Source organism: Neofelis nebulosa, chromosome 2 (assembly GCF_028018385.1).
Source record: "Neofelis nebulosa isolate mNeoNeb1 chromosome 2, mNeoNeb1.pri, whole genome shotgun sequence".
Taxonomy (NCBI): Eukaryota; Metazoa; Chordata; class Mammalia; order Carnivora; family Felidae; genus Neofelis; species Neofelis nebulosa.
The window spans coordinates 218,305,494-218,330,737 of NC_080783.1; the positions used below are offsets into that span (position 1 = coordinate 218,305,494).

Consider the following 25,244-nt stretch of genomic DNA (forward strand, 5'->3'; position numbering starts at 1 on the left):
AGTGAATCCAAGCGTCCAGTGTGAAGGACCGGCCTCACCCGGCTGGCTGTGCACCTGTGCCGGGGTCTGTGGCCTGGCCAGCACCCCCCCCCCCCACCCCCCCCACCCCCTGGCCGCCCACGTGTGCCCTGGCTCGGTGACTCCCCGAGCCTCCCGCCCACGTGCCGCTGTCCTTCTGGCCCCTGTGTGGCGGGAGCTCTTCTCAGTGGTGTTGAGGCAGGTGGATGTCCCCTTGCTGAGCGCTGTGGCTTGAAGCTTCTCAGCAGAGCGTGCTTGACCAGAAGTTCAGGGTCTGCCGGACCTGTTTGCGGGAACCCGAGCTCGGCCTGGGCTGAGTCCCCTGGCTTTGTCCCCTCTTCTCCGGGAGGTGCTGAGTGAGGGCCCCACCTGAGGCTGCTCAGGCTTCTGGGCGTGTTGGGGACCAAACTTCCCTTCCATCAAATACCCGCAAGGAGGCAGTGCCTGCAGGTGGCGCCCTCTGTGTCAGCAAATGTTGGAAAGCCGGGACACCCCCCCCCCCCCACCCCCGCCCAGGCTCAAGGTGTGTGAACTGAAGCCTCTCCAGCACCCTCCAGAGGGCAGCATTGTGGCGGGGATGGTGCTGGCTTCCGGTGCTCCAGCCCCCCCCCCCCCCCGCTCGCACCTTGTGGCTAAAAAAGGCTTTGGGTGGGCGCCTGGGTGGCTCGGTCAGTTGAGCATCAAACTTGGGCTCAGGTCATGATCTCACGGTTCGTGGGTTCGAGGCCCACATCGCGCCCTGTGCTGACAGCTCAGAGCCTGGAACCTGCTTCGGATTCTGTGTCTCCCTCTCTTTCAGCCCCTCCCCTGCTCACACTCTGTCTCTCTCTCTCACAAATAAATACGAACGTTAAAATTTTTTTCAAAAAGGCCTTGGGGATTAGGGGCCCGAGAGAGGTATGTTTCAGCCCCGCCTGCCCTGTGCCCTGAACTTCCTGTGGTCTCCCTGTGTCACCACTCACGTGTCGTTTTTTTTTCTCTGAAGGAACTAAAAAGCTGACCAACAAGGCCACCCTGTGGTACGTGCCCCTGTCACTGAAGAACGTGGACAAGGTCCTGGAGGTGCCTCCAGTCGTGGTAAGGAGACCCCCTTCCACTTCCCTCTGGGGACAGATGGCAGAGGCCTGGTCATCGGCCACACAGACGTCCCTGGAGAGCCGCAGGGGCTGGGCGCCGGCCTGCCAACAAGAAATGCCAGTGGAGGGGGTGTCCCTGCCTGGCATCTTCCCTGATGGGAACGTGAGTGAAGGCTGGCCCCGTGCAGCCAGGTGCCCTTCCTGGAGGACCCTTCCTCGTGCTCCCGACCGGAGGAGAGGTGGGGGCCAGGACGGTGTCGGGTGACAGGTCCTTCTGCCGACAGCCAGGACCTCCAGGCTGCCTGGCCCAGGCCAGCTGCTCCCCTTCGTGGTCCCTAAGGAAACCGACGCTAAGACATCTCTGTTTCAGCCTCTTCTCCCTCCACGTGCCCCTGCCGGTGCCTGCCACCACCCTTGCTTCTGTCCTTGTGGCCTTGCTGCAGACAGAGGCATCTTTGCACGGAGGGAGCCCATCGTGTTCCGGTTGTTTCTGGGCCCGCTGTGGGCGCGCTGGGGTGGGCAGGCTTTGGAGGGTGAACGTGGTGCCAGTGAAAGATTTCGTTCCTTCCCTGAGGTTGCCCCTCGCCTCCTCCCGTGACCCCGGTCCCTTCGTGTTTCCAGGACACGCGTGACAGCTCCTCCGCGGACACCCGCAGCTCTCGTTAGTTCAGAGGGAAGGGTCCTGTGGCTGCAGTTAGCATTTCCCTGCCGTCACGACATGCAGAGAACGACATTTTTTTAAGTTTATTTATTTTGAAAGAGAGAGAGAGGGAGAAGGCGTGCGCACACGAGCAGGGAAGGGGCAGAGAGAGAGGGGGAGAGAGAGAACCCCACGCGGGCTCTGCACTGGTGGTGTGGAGCTGAGTCTCACAACTCGTCACTCTATCTCACGAACCGTGAGATCGTGACCTGAGCTGAAATCAAGTCTGATGCTCAGCCACCTAAGCTCCCTGGCGCCCAGAGAACAACATTTTTTCAAGTAATGGAACCGAGAACCAGATAGGTGGGGACCGGTGTCTGCTCACATAGCTCACAGAGAAGCCGGGCGATCCTGGCTGGGCCCAGCTGTCCCTGCCCTGCTCCTGGGGACCCCCTGGCACAGGCCCTTCCCACTTAGGGGAGGCCCGCTCTGCCTCCCCTACAGGCTTTCTCACTCCCCCGCGCCCCTGCAGGGTAAGACTGGCCTCCCCCCCTCTGCCCACCAGCTCCGTGTCTAACCATACACCCTGTCTGGGCCCCCGGGGACAGTCCAGGCCCAGGTGGCACATTTCCCCGGGTGGGGATGGCCGGCCGCGGGGCTCCGGCTGCCATGTAGTCTAGATTTTTACAAAGACACCTTGGGGCAGGGGAGCCCTCTCCGCATTGAACAGGAAGGGTGCTTAGACCTTGGCCTGGGGTCAGGTTGGTGGCCAGTCCTTTGGAATTGTGAGAGAAGGGAGGCAGCGCTCCCCCCACCCCCAACAGCACTGTGTCACCCACCCCTGCACAAGCGAGGAGAGTGTGTGGACGCTCAGGGCCGGGGTGTGGGGCCGACGGCTCCTGCTGGTCATGTCTGTGTGAGTGTCCTTGGGCTGCTGGGACGGAGGCCCCAGGGAGGACCCTTCCTGCCTCTTCCAGCTTCTGGCGGCTGCGGGCACTCCTTGGCTGGTGGGAGCACCCCTGCCACCTCTGCCTCAGACTTCCCGTTCGGGTGTCTGTGTGTGCCCTGCCTAGCTGAGCCCCAGCCGGTGGCACGGGGGTCCACATGCAGTATGTCCTCATCCCCGCTGATTACACCCGCGCAGACTCCGATGCTGTGAGAGGCCACTTGTACCGGTCCCGGGGGAGGCAGGAGCTTTGACAGGACCCTGTTCAAGCCAGAACACCGCCCTTCAGTCCAGCCCCACCCCGCCGCCTCTCTCCCTTCTCCTCCGTCTCTCCCGTCCCTGCACCACTGACTGGTGCAGGGGCTTTAAGACCCAAGTCTGAGGCACAGTGACTTTTTCTCTCTAGAAATTAACAGACGTACCTGCCTCTGCCTTCACATTTCCCACTAAGCACTTGGCGTTAAATTAGCCATATCCGCATGTAAGTACAACATAATTACTAAACTGATTTAGTTTTCAGATGCCACAGAATTTAGAAGTCTCTGGCAGACCTTTTCTGTGGCTTCAGCGCCATCTGATATGTGTTATGGGGTTGATACCGAGGGAAGATTCTGGGGCTGAGCAAGTAAGCTTTTGCTTCCTCTGGCTCCTCAGGGCCCCGGGGGCTGAGAGCTTTGGGTCTTCAGCCAGCAGGACGGGGTGGGTGGCGTGCCGGTTCCTGTCCCCCCAGAGGGCCAGGGCAGCTCCTCCCCAGGGAGCACTCACCCCCACATCCCGGAGGGGCCCAGAGCTTTCCCAACCCCTTTGTTCAGCCGGCTTTGATAAGACATAAATACCAACTTTGCCCTTGTAGAGGCGGAAGCGGCGAGTTCTCCAGATGGGAGAAACCACCCAGCTCCCAGCTGCAGCCGCTGCTAATATTTATGGGAGCTTTTCTTCCCCCACGTGTGAGGCCCACATATAAGCCTTCAGTTGCTTTGAAATATAGGTCTGCTGTTTTCATTGTCCTGATTGATCCTGGAAAGCTGTGTCTCTCTGGCGTTTATGCTTATCTGCTGGCAGCTTAGCCACAAGGCTTCCTAATACCCCCCCTGAATCTTCCTGTCAACCTTTGACAGCTGTCATTTATCCGAGAACACACATCTCTGTCTTGGTGCGTGTGTATTACATGTCTCTTTCGCGTGTATATACATATTATCTACGTGTATGTCGCACATGTCTCACAGATACACATGTAGATGTCACAGGCACACACATACCTTAGAACACACACGCTCGTGTGCTCATGGATTTACTGCATGTGCACATTTCCCTGGAAGAAGCCCAGCCGCCAACCGTGTGCAGTGTTAAATAACTCCACCTTCTTCGCCACGAGCAGGAAGATCAAGAAGTTTAAAAGTAGCTTTTGAAAGGAGCTCTAAAATTGCAACCTGAAATGAATTTGCCTAAGTCAGAGAGCCTTCATGGGGGGACAGAGAAGGGAACAAGGGGCCCTGAGCTTAGTAGCCACTCCATGGGCTCAGCCAGGAATGCTGGCTGAGGGAATGAAGGGGCAGATGTTGGAACCAACCAAAGGAGGATGGCTGGGCCACAGTCAGCACAGGGGGCCTGGGCCGTGGCGGCGGGAAGGGAGAGGGCCGGGCCCCTGGGGGAAGCAGCTGTCAGAGGGCCCGGGGACCTGGTCTGGTCTTCTCATGTCCCACAGGAAGGGCGTGTGTACCCTACACGGGGCCGGAGGACGGGGCCCTTGCTGTCACGTCAGGGAAACCCAGCATCTCTCTCTGTGCCCAAGGAACCCCAGTTTTTGTGCCAGTTTTTGTATATTCACGTTTATTTCTTAACTTCTTGGGTCCAAACCCCTGTCATCCATTAAGAAAGCTCCAGTGGGGCTGTCTTTGCTCTGGGGAGCATTCCTTGCAAACCTGCAGCCTCTTGGACAGGCTGGGGGTCAGCAGAGTGGGGATGTCGAGGGCACGCAGAAAACCTGCTCTCTCCTCACCCTGTTGGGGCTCCCTGGATTCTGTAGTTCAGTGTCCAGGAATGAATCCCAGGAAGGGAAGGGCAAGTGTAAAATGAAATAAGTAACTGATTGTTGACGTGATGTTGTTTTAGCAGTGGGACATTGGGAGCAGGCTAAACGCTCACGCATATGAACCGGGCCTCTCCCCTAAGTCATGTTAGGTTAGTAAGTTCTGCTAATGCAGTGAAAGGAGGAAATATTGCTACTTTGACACTTCCCACAGGGGCATGTGGGTGGCTCGGTCGGTTGAGTGTCCGAATCTTGGACTCTTGGTTTTGGCTCAGGTCATGATCTCAGGGCTCGGGAGTCTGAGCCCCGCATTGGTCTCCCTGCTGACAGTGTGGGGCCTGCTTGGGATTCTCTGTCTCCCTCGCTCTCTGCCCCTCCCCGGCTTGCTCTCTCTTTCTCAAAAGAAACATTTTTTTTAAGTATACAGTTAAAAAAAAAAAAAAGAAAAAAAAAAAAGAAACTTCTCACATAGCATGGTGGAACTATCTATATAGACGTGGGCATAACAACAATTCTAGAAAGCACATGAAGCAAACATTTGACTGAGATTTCCACCTTCTGTGTATTTTGTTGTTTATATTAGACGTGTGTTATCAGGAAAACAATAGATGGCTCCAGTTACGTAAATGTAGGCCACCACACAAGGAAGCCTTGAGTCCAGGAGGCTGAGCCAGGCCTGGCCGGGGAGGCCGAGGGGAGGCAGGCCAGGCTCACTGCTGCCGGCCTGACCGTCTGTCCGCGCTTCCCCGCAGTATTCCCGACAGGAGCAGGAGGAGGAGGGCCGGAAGCGGTACGAGGCCCAGAAGCTGGAGCGCATGGAGACCAAGTGGAGAAACGGAGACATCGTGCAGCCCGTCCCGAACCCAGGTAAAGGCTGGGGTGCGGGATGGGGGACGAACCTCCGCCAGCCCGTGTGGAAAGTTCTCCTCTCAGGGGCAGTGCGGCCCCCACACCTGGCGCTGTCGCCTGCGACCAGGCCCTCTGGGCTCCCCGGGGCCCTGTCCCCTGTCCGCGCACCATACAGACCCCTCCCCAGCAGCACAGTCAGCAACAAGGGGACGGGAGGGCTCAGCGAGGCCCCGCGGCCCGCAGAGTGTTGGGGCAGAGGCCCCGCTACCTGGGCAGAGTGGAGGTGCCTGGGCATGGAGTTGTTCTTGTGTCCTCCCCCGCGCCCCCCATGTGCTCAGGAGCACATTTCTTATGGGATTTCCAGTTCATAAAAAACACAAATGGCAACAGCTTTTCCTACGCTGTTCCTCGCCAGCCCGCCACTCACGTGTCGCCGTGGCAAATGGCCTCCCTGGCTGTGCGGGCGAGAACGCTCTGTGGGTGCTCCGGTGCCTTCTCGGGCCGCGTCCTCCTGGTCTTTTGCCCCCTTGCCCGCACGTCCAGGTGGCCGGCTTTAACAGCGTGTCCATCCAGAATCCGAACACATGGGTCCAGGGATGGTTCCCTGCAGATGGGACTTCCCCCACCGCGTCCTGAGCAGACGGCTTCCCCGGTGCCCAGACAGTTCAGGGCAGGGTCTCTGGGGCTGTCTGTTCCCATCGGGACACGGTGAGTGCTTGGGACGTGGGTCTTCCTGGTAACCTGTGTCTCCCCTGCACAAGCAGTGACCACGTTTTATCTGCGTGGAGAGCGCTCTCCAGAACATGCTGTGTGTTGTTGCTGGGTTCCGTAGGTGACACCTCAGGGCACCCCAGACACAGGTAGTGTCTGAGTTCCTGGTTTGGTCCCTGACAGCTGAGGACCTGTCCCGAGGAATCCCTCTCCTCACTCTGAGCTGTGCCCCGACTTCCACTAACCAGGACCATGGCGAGCTCCAGGGCCCCGGCCAGACAAAGTTTCCGGCCACCCACCCACTTGCCCTGGCTGCAGGCCACGTCCAGCATCAGGGTAGGGGCGCTGGTGACGACGCAGCAGGGTACACATGAGGACAGGACCTTCTGGGCTTCGAGTTGGGCCGTTCAGCCGGCGTGTCCTGGCTTCCCCAGGCGGGGTCTATTTGCACAAGAGCCTGCAAACCTTTTGGTCCCTTCCTGTGCGTCTCCCCCTTATCCTTCTCATGTTCCAGCCTCAAACCCGCCCACAGGGAAGGCTGGTGGACTGTGCGTGGGTTGGTGTCTTGACTGTTCTTTTCACCTCTGCTTTCCAGCAAACGCCAAAATGACAAATTCCTCGTCCGAAATGTTGCTGCTCTGATGAAATTCTATGAAGCGGTATCTCTAAAGATAAAAAGTACATAGACGGTCTGTTGATAACACAGTAACCCACAAGACAGGCCTGGGCTCCCTCCTGATGACGAAGGTCTGCCCCAGGCCCTAAGACCTCTGCTGAGGGCGTCAGACCCAGGCTCTGCTTTTGGGAGGGCGAGCGCACAGGCTGGTCAGGCAAAGATACAGAGGGCTACAAATGATGTGAGGGAGGCGAGGTGGGGGTTCTTAGGAGAGGTACACACTCGGCACTGAGGGAATTCAGGGACAGAGAAACTGGAGGGGGCTGAACGGCAGCCCTCCCCAGAAGACACGTCCGTGTCTGGACCCTTAGTTGCAGAAAGGGTGTTTGCAAGTGTAGTCAAGTGAAGGATCTCGAGATGAGGTCGTTCTGCTTTACCCAGGTGGGCCCCAAATCCAGTCATCATCAGTGTTCTTTTTTGTTTTTGTTTTTGTTTTTTAGAGAGAGAGAGAATGTGTATGAAGGAGGGGCAGAGGGAGGAAGAGAGAGAACCTTAAGCAGGCTCCATGCTCAATACAGAGCCCGACCTGGGGCTCGATCTCCCAAACTGAGATCATGACCTGCGTCAAAGTCAAGAGTTGGACGCTCAACTGACTGAGCCACCCAGGTGCCCCGTGACCAGTGTTCTCATTAGACAGGAGGGGGAGACAGTGTCAGGCCAGCAGCAAGGGCAGGGCTGAGGAGAAGTCGGGGAGGCACGTGGGGTCTGCTCGGGCGCTCCCCTCCTTGGGTGGTTTCTGGCGAGTGCTTGGGATGGAAGCTGGGCTAAGGGCCGAGTCCGGGGCTTTGAGAACCTGAGGTCGGTCCTGGTTTCCTCCTTTGACTGTCTGGGAAACTGAATATAAAGCTCACGGTTTCCAGGTTAAAGTCCCTTTGCGCATGGGGTTATTTTCTGTTTGCTATGGTGTTTGACTGTAAATCTGGTACATAATGTTTCTCGGAATCTGTTACTCTCCAAAGATATTAACCAAAGGTGGCCTTCTGAAGCTCGAGCTTTCTTGACAGACTTTTACAAGCTTTTATTTTTTACTTTTCTGTGTTCCAATAAAAATGCATCTTTCTCAGAAGATTGGCTTAGGGGGACCGGCTTTTAAATGCTTCTTCGGGAAGTCATATGTCCGTTGCTTGTGTTTTTGAATGTCATCTGTACTTCTGACCTCAGTTTCCCGGTAGAGCTGCCCTCGGCCTGGCAGGGCTCCCAGTGCCTGGAGCAGGACGGGCTCCCCAGGACCGGCCACCACCTCCTGCGTGGCTCGGCACGGGCTGCGTCTGGCGGCTGTGCTTGAGCCAGCCGGACAGGAGCTCAGCAGGAAGGGCCGAGCGTGTGCTCAGCGCTGGGGGTCTTTCCAACACTCGAGCCCCTTCTTGTGGGAGGACCCCCCACCACCCCACGTATCTGCGGCTCTCTGTCACTGTTGAGACCAGAACCAGATTTCAGCCAGCTGTTGCCTAGCAACCCCCTTCCAGGGCTGACCTCATCCTTGAGATGCTTTTCCAGAGAGTCTGGGAGCTCTTTAAAACCCAGCTTTTCTTATTGTTTTCTCCATCTGACGAGAGAAAATAGAATTACCTTGAACTCTTTGATCCACGGCCATCAGATGTCCAGCTTTGACCATGTAGGGACTGTTTGGCCATCTGGAGCCTTTTGGGGGAGCTGTAAGGTTTAGGACAAAGTCAACCTGGCTCTGGTTGTTGGCCTGGGCCTGGGCTCTGCCTCCCCATGGCCGGCCTGTGACCGGCCACCCCTACGGGCACGTCCTCTCCAAGCCATCCGTGAGAGTGCTTGGTGCCCGTCTCGGATCTGACCGGGATCTGACCAGGTCCCACCATCCTGTGCCCGTGAGCACTTGCTCTGGGGAGGGAGTGAGGTGTGGGGAGGCAGGGGCTGGGCAGCGAGGGAAAGGTTGTGTAGAATCAAACTGCCCTGGTCTGAATCCCACTTCTGCCTCCACGGGGGCTTAGTCTCCCTGCGCCTCTGTTTCCTTGGCTGCAAACACAGTAAAGGGGAATTTTGTGTTTGTTTATGGCCGTGTTGATCCCCTCCTGTCACTGCCCTGGGGACCTCACTCAGGTTCCGGATGTCATCGTATAGTTGAGGTTCAAAGAATTGGCTCTGTATTAGCCAAGGTCATGGTAGCTGCTGTAGCTTCTGAACCCTAAAATCCTAGTGCCTAACTTACTAGAGGTTCATTTCGTATAAAGTCCAAACCGGGTGTTCCTAATCAGGGGGTGTCCTGCAGATGGTGTGGACTCTGTCTTGGGGCTCTGCCTCTTTAACAGGTAGCTTCCGGGGTTCTCTTGGAAGGGGAAAGAGCAGGCAGGCTCACACATCTGGGATTTTGATGGTCGGGCCCGGAAGCAGCAACGCCCCTGGGCAGCCTGCGAGGGGCCATGCGTGGAGAAGGTGAGGAGAAGGGACTGCCCTGTCCTGCCTGCTGTCCACCTGTTCATTCCTTCGCACGTGTGGGTCACCTCACCCGGAAATCCTGTCCAGCTCGCGTCAGAGAGCAGTGTCTCGGGTTGTGTGTGGTCTCCTGTTGCATTTAGATGCAGTACTTTGGGGACCAGGGGCCAGGAGCCAGGGAACTAACAATGGGCCCCCTGCACTAGCACTGTCTACACGGAGGCGGGACAGCAGGTGGGGGCAGACACGCTCACCTGTTCCCAGGGCTGAGCCTCCTGGCCAGGGGAAGGCCTGCAGGAGACCCTGGTGCTGCCCTCGGGGTGAGGGTGGGTCCTCTCAGTCCCTTTCAGCTGTCCGGAAGGGTCTTCGTGTCCGCTGTCCTCGGCCTCACTGGAGTGGGCACCTGCTCGTCTGCGATGGGGGACGTCAGGGGTTTTCCCCTCCTGAACTTAGTGGGCATTGGATCTGTTGACTTCCTGTCGGCTTCACGCTGAGAGTCCTTTCCAGGCACACTTCTCAAGCTCTCTCAGCTGGACGGTGGCTTCCTTGACACTCTCGCATGGACACATTCGTGGGCTGAGTGGTGATGGGCTTTGATCTCTGTGCCCCTCGGTCCCCAGAAGCAATAGGCTTTTCCCACCTTGATGCCCCAGGTCTCTGGGCTCCATTCACTCTCATTTCTGCTTCCAAACTGGCTGTTTCAAGGGTTTCCTTTGGGTGGGGCCCCAATTCTGATGCCCACTTATGTATTCATTAAGGCAGCATGGGCAGCGGTAACAGCCCCCAAGTCTCTGTGGCTCCACCTTGCACTTGGCAGAGTCTTTTCCCGTAGGTATCACCGTGGTTCACCTGAGGCGCGGAACATGAACAGAGGAGAGGCCGCTGAGGACGACCAGGGACGGGGAACCAAACACACAAAAAAATAGACACAGGCCCACCTGCGAAGAGCCCCGTGGGTGCCAAGTTCATGGCCGAGGGAAGCAGGACTGGGGTGTGGCCGGGGTGGGGGGGGGGTGTTGTTTTTCCCCATCAGAATTTTGGTGCTTTCGCTTATTAAAAGCTTATCGGTTCAAGGTCTGAGAACATTAAATTATTAGACATGGCCTAACTGATAACTTTTGAATGCCATTCGAGAACAGTGGGGGCATCTCTTTGACTAGATCGTGGTCATTATTCAAATGGCTTGTCATTTGAGTAAATAGACATCTGACACGACAGAGCTTTTGTGTGCAGTTCTCCATGGTTTGATGTTTTAAAACCTTCACCTGCAGACCTCTTTGCTGGTCAAAGCAGTTCCTGAGATTGGGCCAGATTTGAGACTGAATTTTCATTTGTGCTGCAAGAGTGGCTTTCGCGTCTTTTATGAGTAGGACACGAACGCGGGCAGCAGAGCAGGCCCCCTTGGCTCTCGGGGCCTTTCTGCTGTCCGCTCGCATGCTTTGCAGAGACAGGGCTCAAGGGAGTCGGCGTTTGAGATCAGCGTGTTGTGGACCGGACAGCGCTGACTGGGGGTGTTTCTCTGACAGGCGAGGAGAGGGTCGTCATCAGTGTGCTTTGTGGTTTCTCCGGCTGTCCCCAGGCAGGGACGCTCCAGGTGTCTGAGCCCCCAAGGCCGGCTGTAGGCGTGGCCATGGCTGGGTGCACCCTCACCAGCAGGGACCGTTACCTGCACCTCCCATAGCACAACAGGGATTTGGGGGTGTGTCTTTGCCATTTCCCAGTGAAATTAGAAACCGGGGAGGGCAGAATCCTGGACACCCCTAGGGCCTGGGAGGCCTGCACTCAAGTGGCAGCTGGGAGGAGCATCTCTTCCCTGGAGTCAAAGCCACGGGCCGTCTGCACTACGTGCAGTCCCCGCGGCACCAGGAGACACCTGGAGCGCCTTTCCCGCTGCTTTTGATGTTACCCCATCCCCCCTCTCTTGGAGTTGTCCCTGTCGTCTGTCGGTTGGTTTTGGGTAGTGTCCTTGTCCACCAGCTCATGGAGGGGCCCCTTGTGATGAGAGTCTGACCCACATCCAGACGGGTGGGCTGGATGGCCAAGTCCCCAGAATGTGGCCTCTCACGTGGGAACCCTCCACTAGCTCCTGACCCCAGGACGGGATGCTGCTTCCTACCCCCCAGCAGAGCCCGAGGCAGGAGCTGGGACCTCACGCGGGAGCCGGCCCCTGCCTCTGACCGCACACAGTGAGCCAGGAAGGAAGGTGGGGGGAGCAGGGCCAGTCGTGGGACCCCCTAGAGGTGAGAACCGACTGCCCCTGAGAACCAGACACCCCCCCCCTTCCAGAGTTGGAGCCACTTCATGGCTTCCCACGCAGCCAAGGGCCTCTTCCGCCTTCCACGGGGGCCTCTCAGTGGACAGCATGTGACACAAGTGCTCAGAACTTGAGTCTGAATCACTCTAAGCTGTGAGGCTCGAGGACCAGTACAAAATGTCTTGAGTTTGGAGTTAAATACTTCACGGTCTCAGTTTCCACGGGCTCCAGTTTCCCTGCCTTGTGACCCCTTCAGGCCAGCAGGTGGTTTGAATTCCGTAGGGAGGAGCGTCAGACAGTCTCGGGAGGACGGGTGGTGCTGGGGAGACACCGGCGTGCCACCAGCTCTTGCCTGCAGGGCGACATTAGCGTTTGTGCAGACTGTTCCGTGCACAGCCCCACGTAGAGAGGACCCCTGCTCATCTGCACTGTGTCCCCGTCACTCAGTGGCCCTGTGGGCCGGCTTCCCCATGGGCCCGCCCGGCTGGGGCAGGAAGGGTCGCCCCTCCTGAACACCAGCCATCCGGGCAAGAGACAAATGAGGGTCATCCTTGCCCGGAAGGCTCCGGAAGGTGGGAGCGGCGGCTGGGTCTGCTCAGAAGACCTTATACCCGTGTTACCCGCACGTGTTAGAGGAGGCAGTGCCGCGGTATGACAACCGCCTTCTGGGGACAGGGTTTTATCACGTCTGGTTTTAAGCGTAGCCTCTTAACGGCTATTTCGGCAGCATCATCAAGGGAGGGAGGGATGCCCTCCAGGGATTTGGTGAGCTGGGGCGGTGACTGGGAGGGAGAGGCTGCCATGCCTCTGGGTGCCGAGTCTTCCTGGGCAGACTGGGGACTGGCGGGAGTCCCAGGGTGCTCCCGGGGAGGCCGAGCCTGTGGCCTCAGGTTCCTGGTTTCCACCTCACCGTTGCGTTCGGTGAGCTATAAATGTACACGCTTGCGAGGTTGCATGGTAAGTTTCTGCGACATTGTCCACGATCATTTACAAAATGGGAGTCAGAGCCAGACCGAAGACCGTCCCGATGGAGAGTGCCCACAGCCCTGGGAGCGTGTAGCGGCGAGGTGTCTGCTGGCTGCCTGTGGCTCGGGACAGGGCCTTGTTGGGGACACGGGGAGTGACCTCAGGACCCACCGACAGAGCGGCTGATCAGCCTCCGAGAAAGCCTTCCCCTTCCCCGGCCGGAGCATGTTGAGAAATCACCCCCGAGCCGTCAGCTCGGCGTAGCGCTCCGTCGCGGGCGGCGATCTGTTCCCCAGGCCTAATCTCTCTCCTTTGCAATTCCAGAGCCGAACACGGTCAGCTACAGCCAGTCCAGCTTGATCCACCTGGTGGGGCCTTCCGACTGCACCCTGCACGGCTTCGTGCACGGAGGTAAGAAGACAGCGGCTCCCGTTTGCACGTCCCCGTTAATCCCCCGGGAGCCAGGCTGCCGTCTGACCTAGTTTAGGCTCGTGTGTTTAATGAAGGAGAAGTTTAAACTTTTAAGAAGCTGCATAATAAATCACCGAAATACAGTCGGCGCCTGTTTTTAAAATTGGAAACGAGAGTCAGATGGATGATTGTCCTGATGGAGGGTCACTCGCCACCCCAGGACCATATAATCGTGAGGTGTTTGGTGGACGCCTGTGGGTCGGGCCAGGGCCTTCCCGGGGACAGTGATGTCACCAGGGAGTAACAGTGTGACCCGCCAACAAAGAGTGGCTCCTTGAACATGGTTTTGCCGCTGGGTTGTTCTTTATTTCTTCCTTTGGTCAGACTCCACCTTAAATAAGGCTCGGGAAGTACGGCGGGACTTAGGGAGGACTTAGCTCCGGGTTCACAGGGGGCACTTTTTACCTTAGTGAAGTGTAATTGCTTTTTGTGATTTACAGAAAACAATAGATACACAGGCACTGACACAATGCCCTTCCTTTATGCTCTCATTTCCAATTGCCCAGAGTACCCAGCTCTTCCATTTTCTCCTCAGAAAACTCCTATTCATCCTTCAAAGCCCAGCTCACGTGGTACCGCTCTGTGCAGGGTTACACTGATACTTCCACCAGGAGGCCTCAGGAGCGAGTCTTGATCTTACTGTTTGTGTGGCCTCCGGGGCCTCACAGAGCCAAAGAGCCTCTTTCCAGGGACCTGTTTCGTGAACAGGAGGCACAGATTACTTTCAGGTTGAGAAGCGTAGGATAATGGGCTGTGGGATTTGAGATATATTTTTTAAGTTGGTTTCTTTTTTTTTTTTTTTTTTTTTTTAGCTAGTCCTCTTTTTGTGTACATATACGTGTATATTTTTAATTCCATGATTGTCTTCCTCTCTCAACTAAATGCTGGCGGCGGTGCCCTTAGATGCGATTCACTTAGATCCTACCCATCGGAGGCCGTGCTTTGCAACCAACAGTACTTTCCAGGCGCGTGCGTGTGGTGGCAGGCAGGGCATCTCCGTACTCTGAGGACAGGGCGGTCTCATAAGCCGTCTCGCCTCCTCTTCTCCACCAGCCCTCACCTGCCTCCTGGAAGTGGGGGGCCCTCTTCCGAGCCCAGGCTCCTGTAACTGCTGAGAACGGCCTTTCAGCCTGCCTGAGCTCCATCCCGCCGGGAATTTGTGAAACTCTGTGCTAGAACTTTTGCTTGTCTCGTCCACGTGTTGGAAGTTCGGGATGGTGGTGTTTCCTCCATCCGCTGTCTCCTTGTTGAAAAGCCTGGGCTCTGTCTTTACGGGCAGGAGGGTGTGAGGGAGTTGTTGGAAATCTGGAACCCCACGGGTTATCGTGTTCACCCATGGGGCCTGGGCTGCTGCGTCCGTTCGATACCGGCACGGTTTTTTAAGAAGCGCATCGAAGGCATGTTTGCGATGGCTTTACAGTTTTTAATGCCTATTTTAGTAGGGGTTTTGTGCCCACAAGTTAAAAAAAACACACCTAATATTTTTATCAAATGCGATCTCTGAACGGCGTCCGGCTAACTCACCGGGAGCGAATCAACAAAATTAACACTGTGCTGGAAACACCCGCGAGAGACCTGGGATTTTATGGTGTTTTCCTACAGAGAGAATGCTGTCGATAGATGGTGTCTAAACTCATTTGAATCAAAGTTGCCTCTAACCTGTAATTCAGTAGGTGCCAATCGCAGGGGAAGCTCTTGCGTGGAAATGGATGCCAATTTGGCTTTTATTCAGTCATCCTGTACCGCATATGTGTCTTTCAGAAACCATTCCCCCGTGCCATTTTCTGTGATTTTCACACCCGAGATAGTCTTAATCTTGTGAACCCGCTCCTGTCCCACCACTTAGAAACACACAGCACAGACGCCGGCCGCTGGCTGTGCTAAAACTGGTGAGGGGCGTAGCGGGTGTGGGAGGAGGTCCCAGATGGAATACGGGACGCCAGTCAGATGCCCAGTCTTGCGTCCCGTCCTGGGTGCGTGGACGGGACCTCCGGTGACTCACTGAGGGAGGCAGGAGCAGCAGGGAGCTGGCAGGAGGCTGTGCAGAGGAACTTGGCCCAGTGTGCCGGGAGGGACCGCCGTCTGTGCCCCCCTGCTTCTGACGTCAGGGCCTCCGCACAAGCGTCAGCCTGGGGTTTGGCCTCCGCCTTCCCTGGGTCCTGGGTGAGGACTCCCCTCGCCCACTGTCGGTTGTGGCCCCTGAGGGGGCAACTTGGCAGATATCCGGGGGGGGTTTAGGGTCATGCCACAGTGAGGACCTTTTCATAGACTCGCCCGACACCCATCCTTGCTGAAAACACTCGGTGAGAATGGGGATTGACCTTACTTCGTGACAGGATAAAACACAGGTATCTGAGCCCGAAAGTAAGCATCTTACTCTGAGGCGGAGTCATGGGCTCGATCCCATGAACCGTGACGTCGTGACCTGAGCTGAAGTCAGACGTTTAACAAGTGAGCCCCCCAGGCGCCCCCTATGCCTCTTTCTTCCTCTGGGCTGCTCCCTGCCTGGCCCTCTGTGGGCCATTCCCCGGGAGGGGGTGTCTCTGCTCGCCACCAGCCCGACCACGACCATAGTGGGGGGCTCCCTGGGGGGTGGCCCAGCGTCCCGCTCAGGGCGGACTGGAGGTGTCCTCCGCACGAATTCTGCACTTCTGAACTTCTGGCGGCCTTGGATTTTTTCCCTTTGGCACTTTAAAAAAACTTTTAATTAATTATTTGAAACCGAGGTATTCTGTGGAAGGGGGTCCAAGACGGCCTTTAACCAAACCCAGCTGCCCCTGCCCTCGCTTCACTTGAGCGGCGCTCTGGCTGTGCTGCTCGGATGTCTGTGGCTCCGTCTCCCCGGGCCTCTCGGCGCATCATCCTCAGACTCCGCTGGCGTGAGTACCGCCCGCGCCACGCCAGGCAGAGCGCCACGACTGCGTCGCCGTGTGGCTTTGTCACCGCGGTCCCTCCTCGTCACCTCATCTTCCACCGACTTTGAACGCCCAGCTAAGCCTCCCTGCCTCTGTAAAATGCTTCTCAGTACAGTCTTGCCCGCCAGGCAGTCGTTCGGTACGCGTTTCCCTGGAGAGAGTGCCCTCCCCCCACCCAAGCCGGCCCGCCCGTTCCCTGCACCTGCTGCACGGCTCCCCGGGGCCAGGCGCTCAGACTCCTAGAGCTTCCCGTTTCCTCTTTGCTGGTTTAGATGGAACACGTCCTCCAGTGGCTTCCCGTGAAAGGTATGTATTAGCCAGATTAAAAGTCCAGGGGCGCCTGGGCAGCTCAGTCGGTTAAGCGTCCGACTTCGGCTCGGCTCATGATCTCATGGTTTGTGAGTTCCAGCTCCGCGTCGAGCTCTGTGCTGACGGCTCGGAGCTAGGAGCCTGCTTCGGATTCTGTGTCTCCCCGCCCCCCCACACCCCTCCCCTGCTCACACTCTGTCTCTCTCTCTCTCTCTCTCTCCCCCTCTCAAAAATGAATAAAACATTAAAAAACATTTTTAAAGATTCAGCCGCTGGGCTGAAGGCCCGAAATGGTGGCTTCCACGAGACAGAGGACTATTGTGTCCTGTGTAATGATGCAGTTGTGAGAGGTCAGGGGCTTGCGTGGAGGCTCCCTCTGCCTCGGTCTGCTGTCCCTGGGGTGGCCCTGTTTCTGCCGGGCGGCAGCACAATGTGGCACCAGTGTTCCGCCCAGAGGCAGTGGGGCTCCCGGGAAACTGCACCCAACGCTCACGTCCGCTGGTGGGTCTAGCTGGCCAGATGTGTCTGTCGAACACTGGAGTTGCTATAGAAGAAAGGGAGAACTGATGGGGGGCACTCTCTCGGGGCTCAGTGGTTTATCTGCAGTTTGTGTCTGGCATGCTTTCCCAGGGACTTGGAGGCATTGGTGCGTCACCTTACGGCTTCTGAGGTTCCCGTTCAGAAATCCAGGGAGTCTGCCCACACCTCTGCCTGTCCCCCTTCCCCGATCCTCACTGCTCATTCTAGCCTCTGCCCAGGGCCCTCCCACCATCTTCCTGCTGTCTGCCTTCCTCAATAACAAATTGTGTGGTCTGCAGTTTCCGGGCCCCCCTCCCCGTGCTGTGCTTAAACCCTCCCTCTGCAGTCACTGCTCTGGATGGCTGTGCCCTCCCCCCCACCCCCCACCGGGTCCTGAACACCCCAAGCACCCATAGGTCGGGGGACCTCGGCTGCTCCTGAGATGGAATCAGATGCCTGCAGCTCTGGCCCTGCCCCTGCCAGGCCCCGCCCCTGCCAGGCCCCGCCCCTGCCAGCACAGCCTTTGCAGCTGGTCTTACCCGCCAGTCTCGCCAGCTTTTGTGGGGTCGGCCCTCCGTTTGGGCTTTGGACCCTCTTCCTGCCCCCTTCAGGGGTTTTGCCCCATTGGCCGGCTCATCTTTCCCACAGTGTTGGTCTGTCCACTATCCTGAGAGGTTGTGGATTGTGGTCTCATTCTTGCTGCCCGCGGGGATCACCAGGGCACTCAAAAATGCAGATGCCCGGGGGCGCCTGGGTGGCGCAGTCGGTTAAGCGTCCGACTTCAGCCAGGTCACGATCTCGCGGTCCGTGAGTTCGAGCCCCGCGTCGGGCTCTGGGCTGATGGCTCAGAGCCTGGAGCCTGCTTCCGATTCTGTGTCTCCCTCTCTCTCTGCCCCTCCCCCGTTCATGCTCTGTCTCTCTCTGTCCCAAAAATAAATAAAAAACGTTGAAAAAAAAAAAATTTAAAAAAAAAAAATGCAGATGCCCGGGCCCCGCCAGTAGGACCGGAGGCCATGGGGAGGCCCAGGTGTTCCAGTTGCTGGAGCTGCCCGGTGATTCTGTTGGTCGGGACGGCCTGGGGGAGAGGACACAGCCAGGAAGGGTGAACCTTGCTTGGATCCAGCGCCCAGAGTGTGTTTCCTGCCTTTGAAAACCATTCCCAGCTCTGAAACCTTCTTTTGTCTGCCAGGTGTCCCTACGACAGCCGCCCAGCACCCTGCTTCATGCTACTACTTAAAAGCTGGAAGAGGGAGAACATTGTTCCTACAGCCAATTATCGTTGTCCTCTGTTTTTGAGTTTATTTATTTATTTTGAGAGGGAGAGAGAAAATCCCAGGCAGGCTCCTCACTGCCAACGTAGACCCGGACGTGGGGCACGTGAGATCGTGACCTGAGACCAGATCGAGTCGGACACTTAACTGACAGAGCCCCCCGGGTGCCCCTATTTTTGTCCTCTTTATTTACCCTGTGAAAGACCCCAAAGCTGGGAGAGGAAGGGAGCTTACAGGCTCTCAGTCCAGGAGGGGGGTCCTAAGCTATTGGCAGTTTTTCTCTGTTAGAATCGCAGGCAGTAAGTCAAACTGCGGATGGAGCTCCAGTGTCCCTAGACCAAGCTGCCAGGTTGGGTCCCACTTGGCAGGCTGGCGTCTTTCCCACTCGTAGGACAGGCCTGTGTGCAGGCCACGTCCAGTGGGGGAGCCATGCCTTCTGCCTCACCCCGCCTGGCACCTGGTTTTGAGGGTGGGGTGGTCACTGACTGGAATGACTCTGCCTCTTTGCTGAGGCTGCCTCTTCAGCCTCAGCCATGCCTGCACCCCGGCCCCGGGTGTCGTCAGAGCAGTGAATGGACGCCCCGCATGGTAAGGGTGAGCAGTGATGGGCTCCGGGAGCCAATGCTGCTGTTTCAGAGAAGAAGGGGCCAGAGCGAGGGGCTTTCTGTCCTGTGCTGTCGTGAGTCTGCAAGTGAGTGTACCGCTGGGGCCCCTACCCCTAGCTCCGACGCACTCTGGCGGTCTGGGGGAGGCGGGTGTGCACTGGCTGGGCTGGGGCCCCTGATTTCTAGAGTGACCTCACTGACCTGACAAGGCTCCCAGCTCTGCAGCTGGAAAAAGAATGAATGATGGAGTCATGACTGCCCTAAAACCTTTGTCTTCAGAGTCGCTGATGTTCCATTGTCACAGTGGCCTTGGTGTCCTCAGGCCAACTGGAGGCCAGTCATCTCTTTCCTGGCAGAGTGGTGTCCCCAGCCCACCTGTGCCCCATGCCTCCACTGCCCCTTTCAGCTTGGTTTCTCGGCAAGCCGCTTGCGCACCGTCCCTCCTGTCTCTCTCATCATCCTCTCTCGAACCTGCTCCCAGCACCTCCCTCCTGTTGAGGAGCCCTCTGACCTGCCAGAGCCAAAGCCAGAGAGCCCTTCTCGGCACTCACAGTTCATCCGGCCCGTCTCAAGCTCCCTCCCCAGACCCCTTCCTCCCCTCCCTGCACCCTGAGCTCTCTCTCTCTCTGGGAATCCCTCTGGGACTCACCTGGACTCCAGCTGAGTCCTCAGGACCCCCCACCCTGGGATGGCTGCTGAGGTCCTTGGGTCCCCCAGACCCTGTTCCCAGGCGTCCCCCTGTAGTGGCAGCTAGGCCATCCCCTAGGTGATCTGGCCAGAATCCCCGTGATCTCCTGTGGCCTGGCTGGCTCTCTTGCGGACTCCCCACCTCATCTATCAACCCGTCCTTTGGGCTCCACCTTCAGAACATACCAGAATGTGAGCTCTCACCTCCTCCACCGCCCTCCCCCGCCAAGTCCCCATTACCAGGGAAATGGCCTCTTGCCTGGTCTCCCGACTTCCCTGAACCACTTCTTTTCCCAATGCTGCAGCCTCGCCGAGCCCGTTACACCAGAAATCCAGTCAAGCCGAGCCTGTTCCAGACCCTGTGGTGGCTCCTGTCTCACTCCCAGGAGACACCAGATCTTTTTATTTGTGCCGCTTCTGTCCTTATGAGGCTTTCCAGGAGGGCCCTCCCCTGTGCCTCTCCGACCCCCCTTATCTTGTCCCCCCTCTTGCCTTGCTCTCCCCCTTCACAGTCCCAGGACACCTGGGGCACTTCCAGCTGTGGACCCTGCCCACACCGTCCACCCCCCCCCCCAACCCCCTCACCGCACCCTGTGTTAGGTAGACCCCACCCCCACCTGCTGTCTGTGTTCACAGGCGCTCACCACCCACCCCTCCTGGAGCGCAGGCTCACAGGGTGGGGACTTGGCGTGACGTGCTCACGGCTGCATCCCCAGCACTGAGTGCAGGGCCTGGAGCAGAGTAGACCTGCAAGGGAAGCAGGGCCACAGCACGGCAGCAGAGGCGGCCCCGCAGGAGGAGCGCGGGAGGGGGTGTGAGGTCCAGGGTCGCGGCAGAGCACCACGTCGACGCCGCCCGCCTGAAGCGGCGGGAGACAGATCTCGTACACGCCACACAAACATCAGGCAGCCAAGGGGCCACGCGTGGCTCCCGGGGGTCCCAAGGCTGGGGGACTGCACAGCTTAGCTGGCACCTAAGGGAGAAGGCAGAAGGGAGGGAGGTGGGTGGTACACGGGCAGGGAGAAGCCTGGTGGCCCAAGCAGAGGACATCTGGGAGACGAGGTGCAGGAGGAGGCCTCCCGCCCGGATGCTCTTACTGCTTGGTTTCCATTGGGAAACAGCACCTGTGGGAGGAATTGATTTCACTGCAAAATCCAGAATAAGGCACAGATGCTCCTTTCCAGTTTTGTGGCCTCATTTAACTGGAGCCCCTGCTGCGTGGCAGACAGTGTGTCGAGGCCTTGGCTGGGGAGGAGGGAGAAAAGAGAGGAGTGAGGCACGTTTCTGACTCTTGGGGAACTGGCCTCGTGGGGCCCCGAGGTGAGCACACGAATGCGGGTTTGGGTCTCAGTTTCGTCATCATGCGGCCAACAGGTGTGCCGGTGACGGCCGCATTCCTCCCCGTTCTCACTTTCTAAGAATCTTTGGTTTTGCGAAAGTCGTTCTCGGCGTCCGAAGCCGCAGAGAGCAGCTTTGTGTCCAGGCAGGCGGCCGTGGGGAGCAGGGCAGGAGACCCCGGGTGCCGCTCCTGCCGTCCGGGGCTGGCGGCGGTGAGGACCCTGCTGACGCCCACCCCGGGAACGGGTCTCCTCCGGCCACCTGGCCCTCTCAGTGGTCTCCTCCAGCCTGGGAGACGTGTGTGGCTGGCCGGCGGTCCCGCTTTTCTTCCGGAAGTGAGAGCGTTTTGCTGGAGAAACCCGGTCAACCATACAGCGTCAGAATGCTCTCCTCTGCCAGTGCACTGGGATCTTCTGTCTCTGGTGCCAGATTAATTAACTTTCGCTTCCTGTTTTGCTGCATCACTAGGGGCGCGGATATCCCCTAACAGTGGCTTTCCTGTTCAGTATCTTGAGCATGACTCTGACCTGACAGGGCTCCCAGCTCTGCAGCCCTTCACCCCGACTTGAGTGTTTCCTTTGAGGAAACTGATTCGCACTGGTGCCTGGCCTGCAGAGACGCGACCTTGCCCTGCGTGGACTCCAGGCCTCGGCCTGCCCTTCTCGAAGCGGGGAGCACCGAGGGGATTTATGCGCAGGACCGCCACCTTATCCCCAGTCTCCCTTGGCTGTTGGGGCAGGAGTCCGCCTGCCCCACTTTCCCTGCTGCCTTGTTCAGAACAGGGAAGCGTCGACTCTCAAACGGCAGGAGGCGCATTCGCTTGTGACCTTCTCGAGTCCCCTGACACCGAGGGTGAGGGGCAAAGCATGGCCGGGCAGCCCTTTCTCCTGACTCCCTGGGTCTGGGATGCTCCTGGGCTATGTCTGAGGCCCCCGCCAGAGTTCCCGCTTTTGACACTTTGGCATCAGAAACCCATCTTTACCACCTTGTGTGTCAGTTGCTAAAAAGAATCCTTATTAATTACCTCATTGAATAGTCCCCTGCCCCTGGCCCTGGTTCACAGAGATGACCACAGGTACATTGGGAACCTGGGAGGGAGAAGCCAGACCGTCTCAGGAGGCTGTCACCCCACGGGCTCTCAGAATAACCCCTTGCCGTTACTGGGGGTGGGCCAGTGAAAATAGGATGAACTTACTATTGTTTTCTTAATATAGGAGGCTGGCACCCACACTCCGTCAGTTGGGATTAAATATAGAAACGGGGGCATCTCAAATCGCCACCCACAGCGCAGGCAGTGGCTCTGGGCGCTGAGCTGCTCACGGCTGCTGCGGGTTTGTAGGCGAGCGTGACCCAGTCCGCCAGTCGGGCCTGGGAAAATAAATTTAAGCCTCTATTTTTAAGCCAGCCGACACGCTGTCGATACTTGAAAAACCCTTGAGCAGTTAAATGTGAGATTCAAAAATATCTCCGGTACCCGATGTTTATCTGTATGTTGGGGGCCGAGCGGGTCTCATTCTCTGCCTTCCCATGATTCCTGCAATGGATGTGGAGTCCAAGGACAGCACGTCTACAATTTTGTTGTCATTTTTTAAATGGCGAAGCTTGGGTAATGAGGACAGCACATGACAGACTGTAATTTGCCAGAGCGATTTTCCCATCACCGGGAGCACCTCTTGTACCTAAATGGGAAGACATTGACAAGCTTTTCCAGTGGGACCCTGGGCAGAGGCACTTTGGGGAAGGCTCGGGCACTTGGGAGTTTAAGTGTTGAAGAGCGAACAAGAGGTGGTGACAGTGTCAAGGACGGCTGGTGGCTTTGGCTTCTCTGGCCAGACTGAGGGCCCAGTAGCAAAGTTAGGGGGACACCAGTCGCGAACTGGTCAGGGGGGTTTCCACTGGGGAGGGTGTTGTTTGGTTTTAACAAAATGTACTTTTCTCAGTGGACACACGGCTTGTGACCTATGGCGCCTTCCATCATAGATACTGAGTTTTGTGGAAACAGGCCTTGCAAACGTGTCAGGACGGGATGAGGCCTTTCGTGATCTTCTCTCTGCACGGGCCATGTGACCTCATCATTTTGCCTTAGCAGCAGGTAACGAGAATGTCCCAGAACCAGCCCCGCTCAGTGCTGTGTCCAGGGCTGTTCCTCACCCCACCAGGAAGAGGGGACAGGCAGCTTGAAATCAGCATCTTATTACAATCTTGACTCTTATGAGATCAGCTCTCTTCCCTCTAAGTGGACACCAGAAGTCACTTGACACGCAGGACCCCAAAGGACCACGGCATCCTTGCCTTGTCTGGGAGCGGCTGAAGTACGCATTTGTAAGAACAGAGACGCTGGGGGCTGCCAGGAGCCGCGGGCAGGTTGCCAGCGAGGCCTGTCTTCTCTGGCAGACCTTTCTGCCTCCAGCTCTGATGCCACGCTTCCCTCGAACGCTGTGGGCACCAGGAGACCTCTCTTTTCAAGGCCAAACACTTGAGCTGTGGACAGAGCTTTTCCATGTAGTGAGCCCTAGAGTCTGCCTCGCCGTCCCTTCTTGTCGAGCCTGCCGTGGCCTCCCTTAGAGGCATGGGTTGACGGACGTGGGCAGAGTTGGTCCAGGTGACAGCCTTCCTGGAGCTTGGACCCTGCCGCCCCCCTCGGCTGTCCCCTGCAGAGCAGACCTGTCCTGCAGTGTGGGTATTGCTGCCCACCCTGACTGCCCACTGCCTCTGTGAGTCACTGTTCCTGGTACCCGGGTTGAACCCCCAATTTGGGGCACAATCTCCTAAGAGACACACGTGCTGCCACCATGCCTGTGCCCCAATCTGGGTCCTAGAATCTGTGGACTCCATCCATGAGCGGCCTTGGCTATAAAATGCCAGCATTCTGTGTGAGGTTTGCAGCTGTCCCAGCTCAGATTTGTATGCTAGCTCTTGTGGTCAGGGGGAGGCTATCTTTTTAAATGTCACCCTCAGCAGACGTAGCAGGTAGTTTTGAAGACCAGCCTTATCTGACAGATCCCCTGACACAGCTGGCTCTGGACCAGATAAGCAGGCCCTTGTGGCCTCAGCAGCGAGTGACAGTGGACCAGACTGTTACCCAAATATGGACCCTACGGCTCCGACTGGAGCAGTGTCCTTGAGTTGAATGTGATCCGTAGCTGGCGATCCTTCGTTCATTCGTTCATTCGTTCATTCATTCATTCATTCATTCAGCACGACCCTTTCCTGAGCACTCTACACCAGGTTCCGAATTGGGCGGGGACACTGTCAGGCACGTCCCCACCTGGTGCTGGCCTCCATGTCACATGTGATACAGATGGTCTGGGGATGCAGCTTGGGGGCTGACAGGGGCATCTGGGAGCAGGAGGTCACCCAGCTGCTCCTGTCTTTCTCCGGAGTCTGTCCCAGGCTCGGAGCCTCTCCTGGTCAACACATGCTCTGGATTCTGCAATATTTTTTTTTAATTTTTTTTTTTTTTTACATTTTATTTATTTTTGGGAGACAGAGAGAAAGAGAGAGAGAGAGAGAGAGAGAGCGCGCAGAAGTGGGGGAGGGGCAGAGAGAGAGGGAGACACAGAATCGGAAGCAGGCTCCAGGCTCTGAGCCATCAGCACAGAGCCCGACACGGGGCTCGAACCCATGAACCGTGAGATCATGACCTGAGCCGAAGTCGGACCCTTGACCGACTGAGCCACCCAGGCGCCCCTGGATCCTGCAATATTTTGAATAACCGTGAAATCACTTGGAGAATCTCTACCTGCAAACTGGGCCAAAGCCCAGTCCTGAGTACGTCCTTTGTCCATTTATTCTTTTATTCTTAATGGCTTCTGCTTTTCCGGACTTATAAACAAGAAGTTGGTTGTGGGTACTTCCTGCATTCCAAACATACTTCCAGTTCAGACTCTGCCTTTCCCTCCTCCCTACCGTCCTCCCCGCCTCCCAGACCCTGAAGTTGATGACACTGCCTGGTGGCTCACGGCTGGCAGCTCTGGTTTCGAGACCTTCCACACCCACACCCGCTAATTTTACTGCCACCCCCACCTGTCACCATGGCCTTGCTCTCTCTTTGTATCCCGCCTCGGTTAGGAATGCTGCCTCAAATCTCAGGGTTGCAGGTCCTGGATGGAGAGGCAGCGTGGCGTGGCCTCTGGCACCCCGTGACCAGGGGCTGGTCCCCGCTCTACCCCAAGCGAGTGCTGTGTCTTTCGAAAACTGGAGGCCATGATGTGCCTACCTCACAGGGCTGCTGTCCAGGGAGCGTCGGTGTTCATTCATTCATTCCTGCGCTCAGTATTTACGGAGGGCTTACCAGGGAGCAAAACAGAGTTGGCTCCCTCCAGGGCCGACCCAGCCCGTGGGACTGCGGCGTGCTGAGCGGGGGCTGCTTGCTGCCGCCATCGTTGTTTCTTCTCTGCTCTATTCCCACCTCCCGTGCCAGACTTCGGTGTCTCCTCCTCCGTTTCCTCCCAAAAAATCCTCCTCGTCCCTGGCTCCTCAGGAGGACCCCGGCGGTGGCACCATCTGAGAAAAGGACAGCCACACATAATACACGTTCTGTTTACAGACGTCTGAAATC

General features: G+C 57.4%; 1 protein-coding gene across 5 annotated transcripts in view; it reads left to right on the forward strand.

The window, feature by feature from the left end:
• Window positions 1-25,244, forward strand: part of ACOT7 (acyl-CoA thioesterase 7) — a 100,752-nt gene that overhangs the window by 43,600 nt on the left and 31,908 nt on the right. For all 5 annotated transcript variants that reach the window (XM_058719297.1, XM_058719293.1, XM_058719294.1 and 2 more), the window contains 3 exons: window positions 1,004-1,095; window positions 5,462-5,576; window positions 12,893-12,979. In XM_058719297.1, the coding sequence (XP_058575280.1) occupies window positions 1,004-1,095; window positions 5,462-5,576; window positions 12,893-12,979 (294 nt within the window). The remainder of the gene's footprint in view (window positions 1-1,003; window positions 1,096-5,461; window positions 5,577-12,892; window positions 12,980-25,244) is intronic.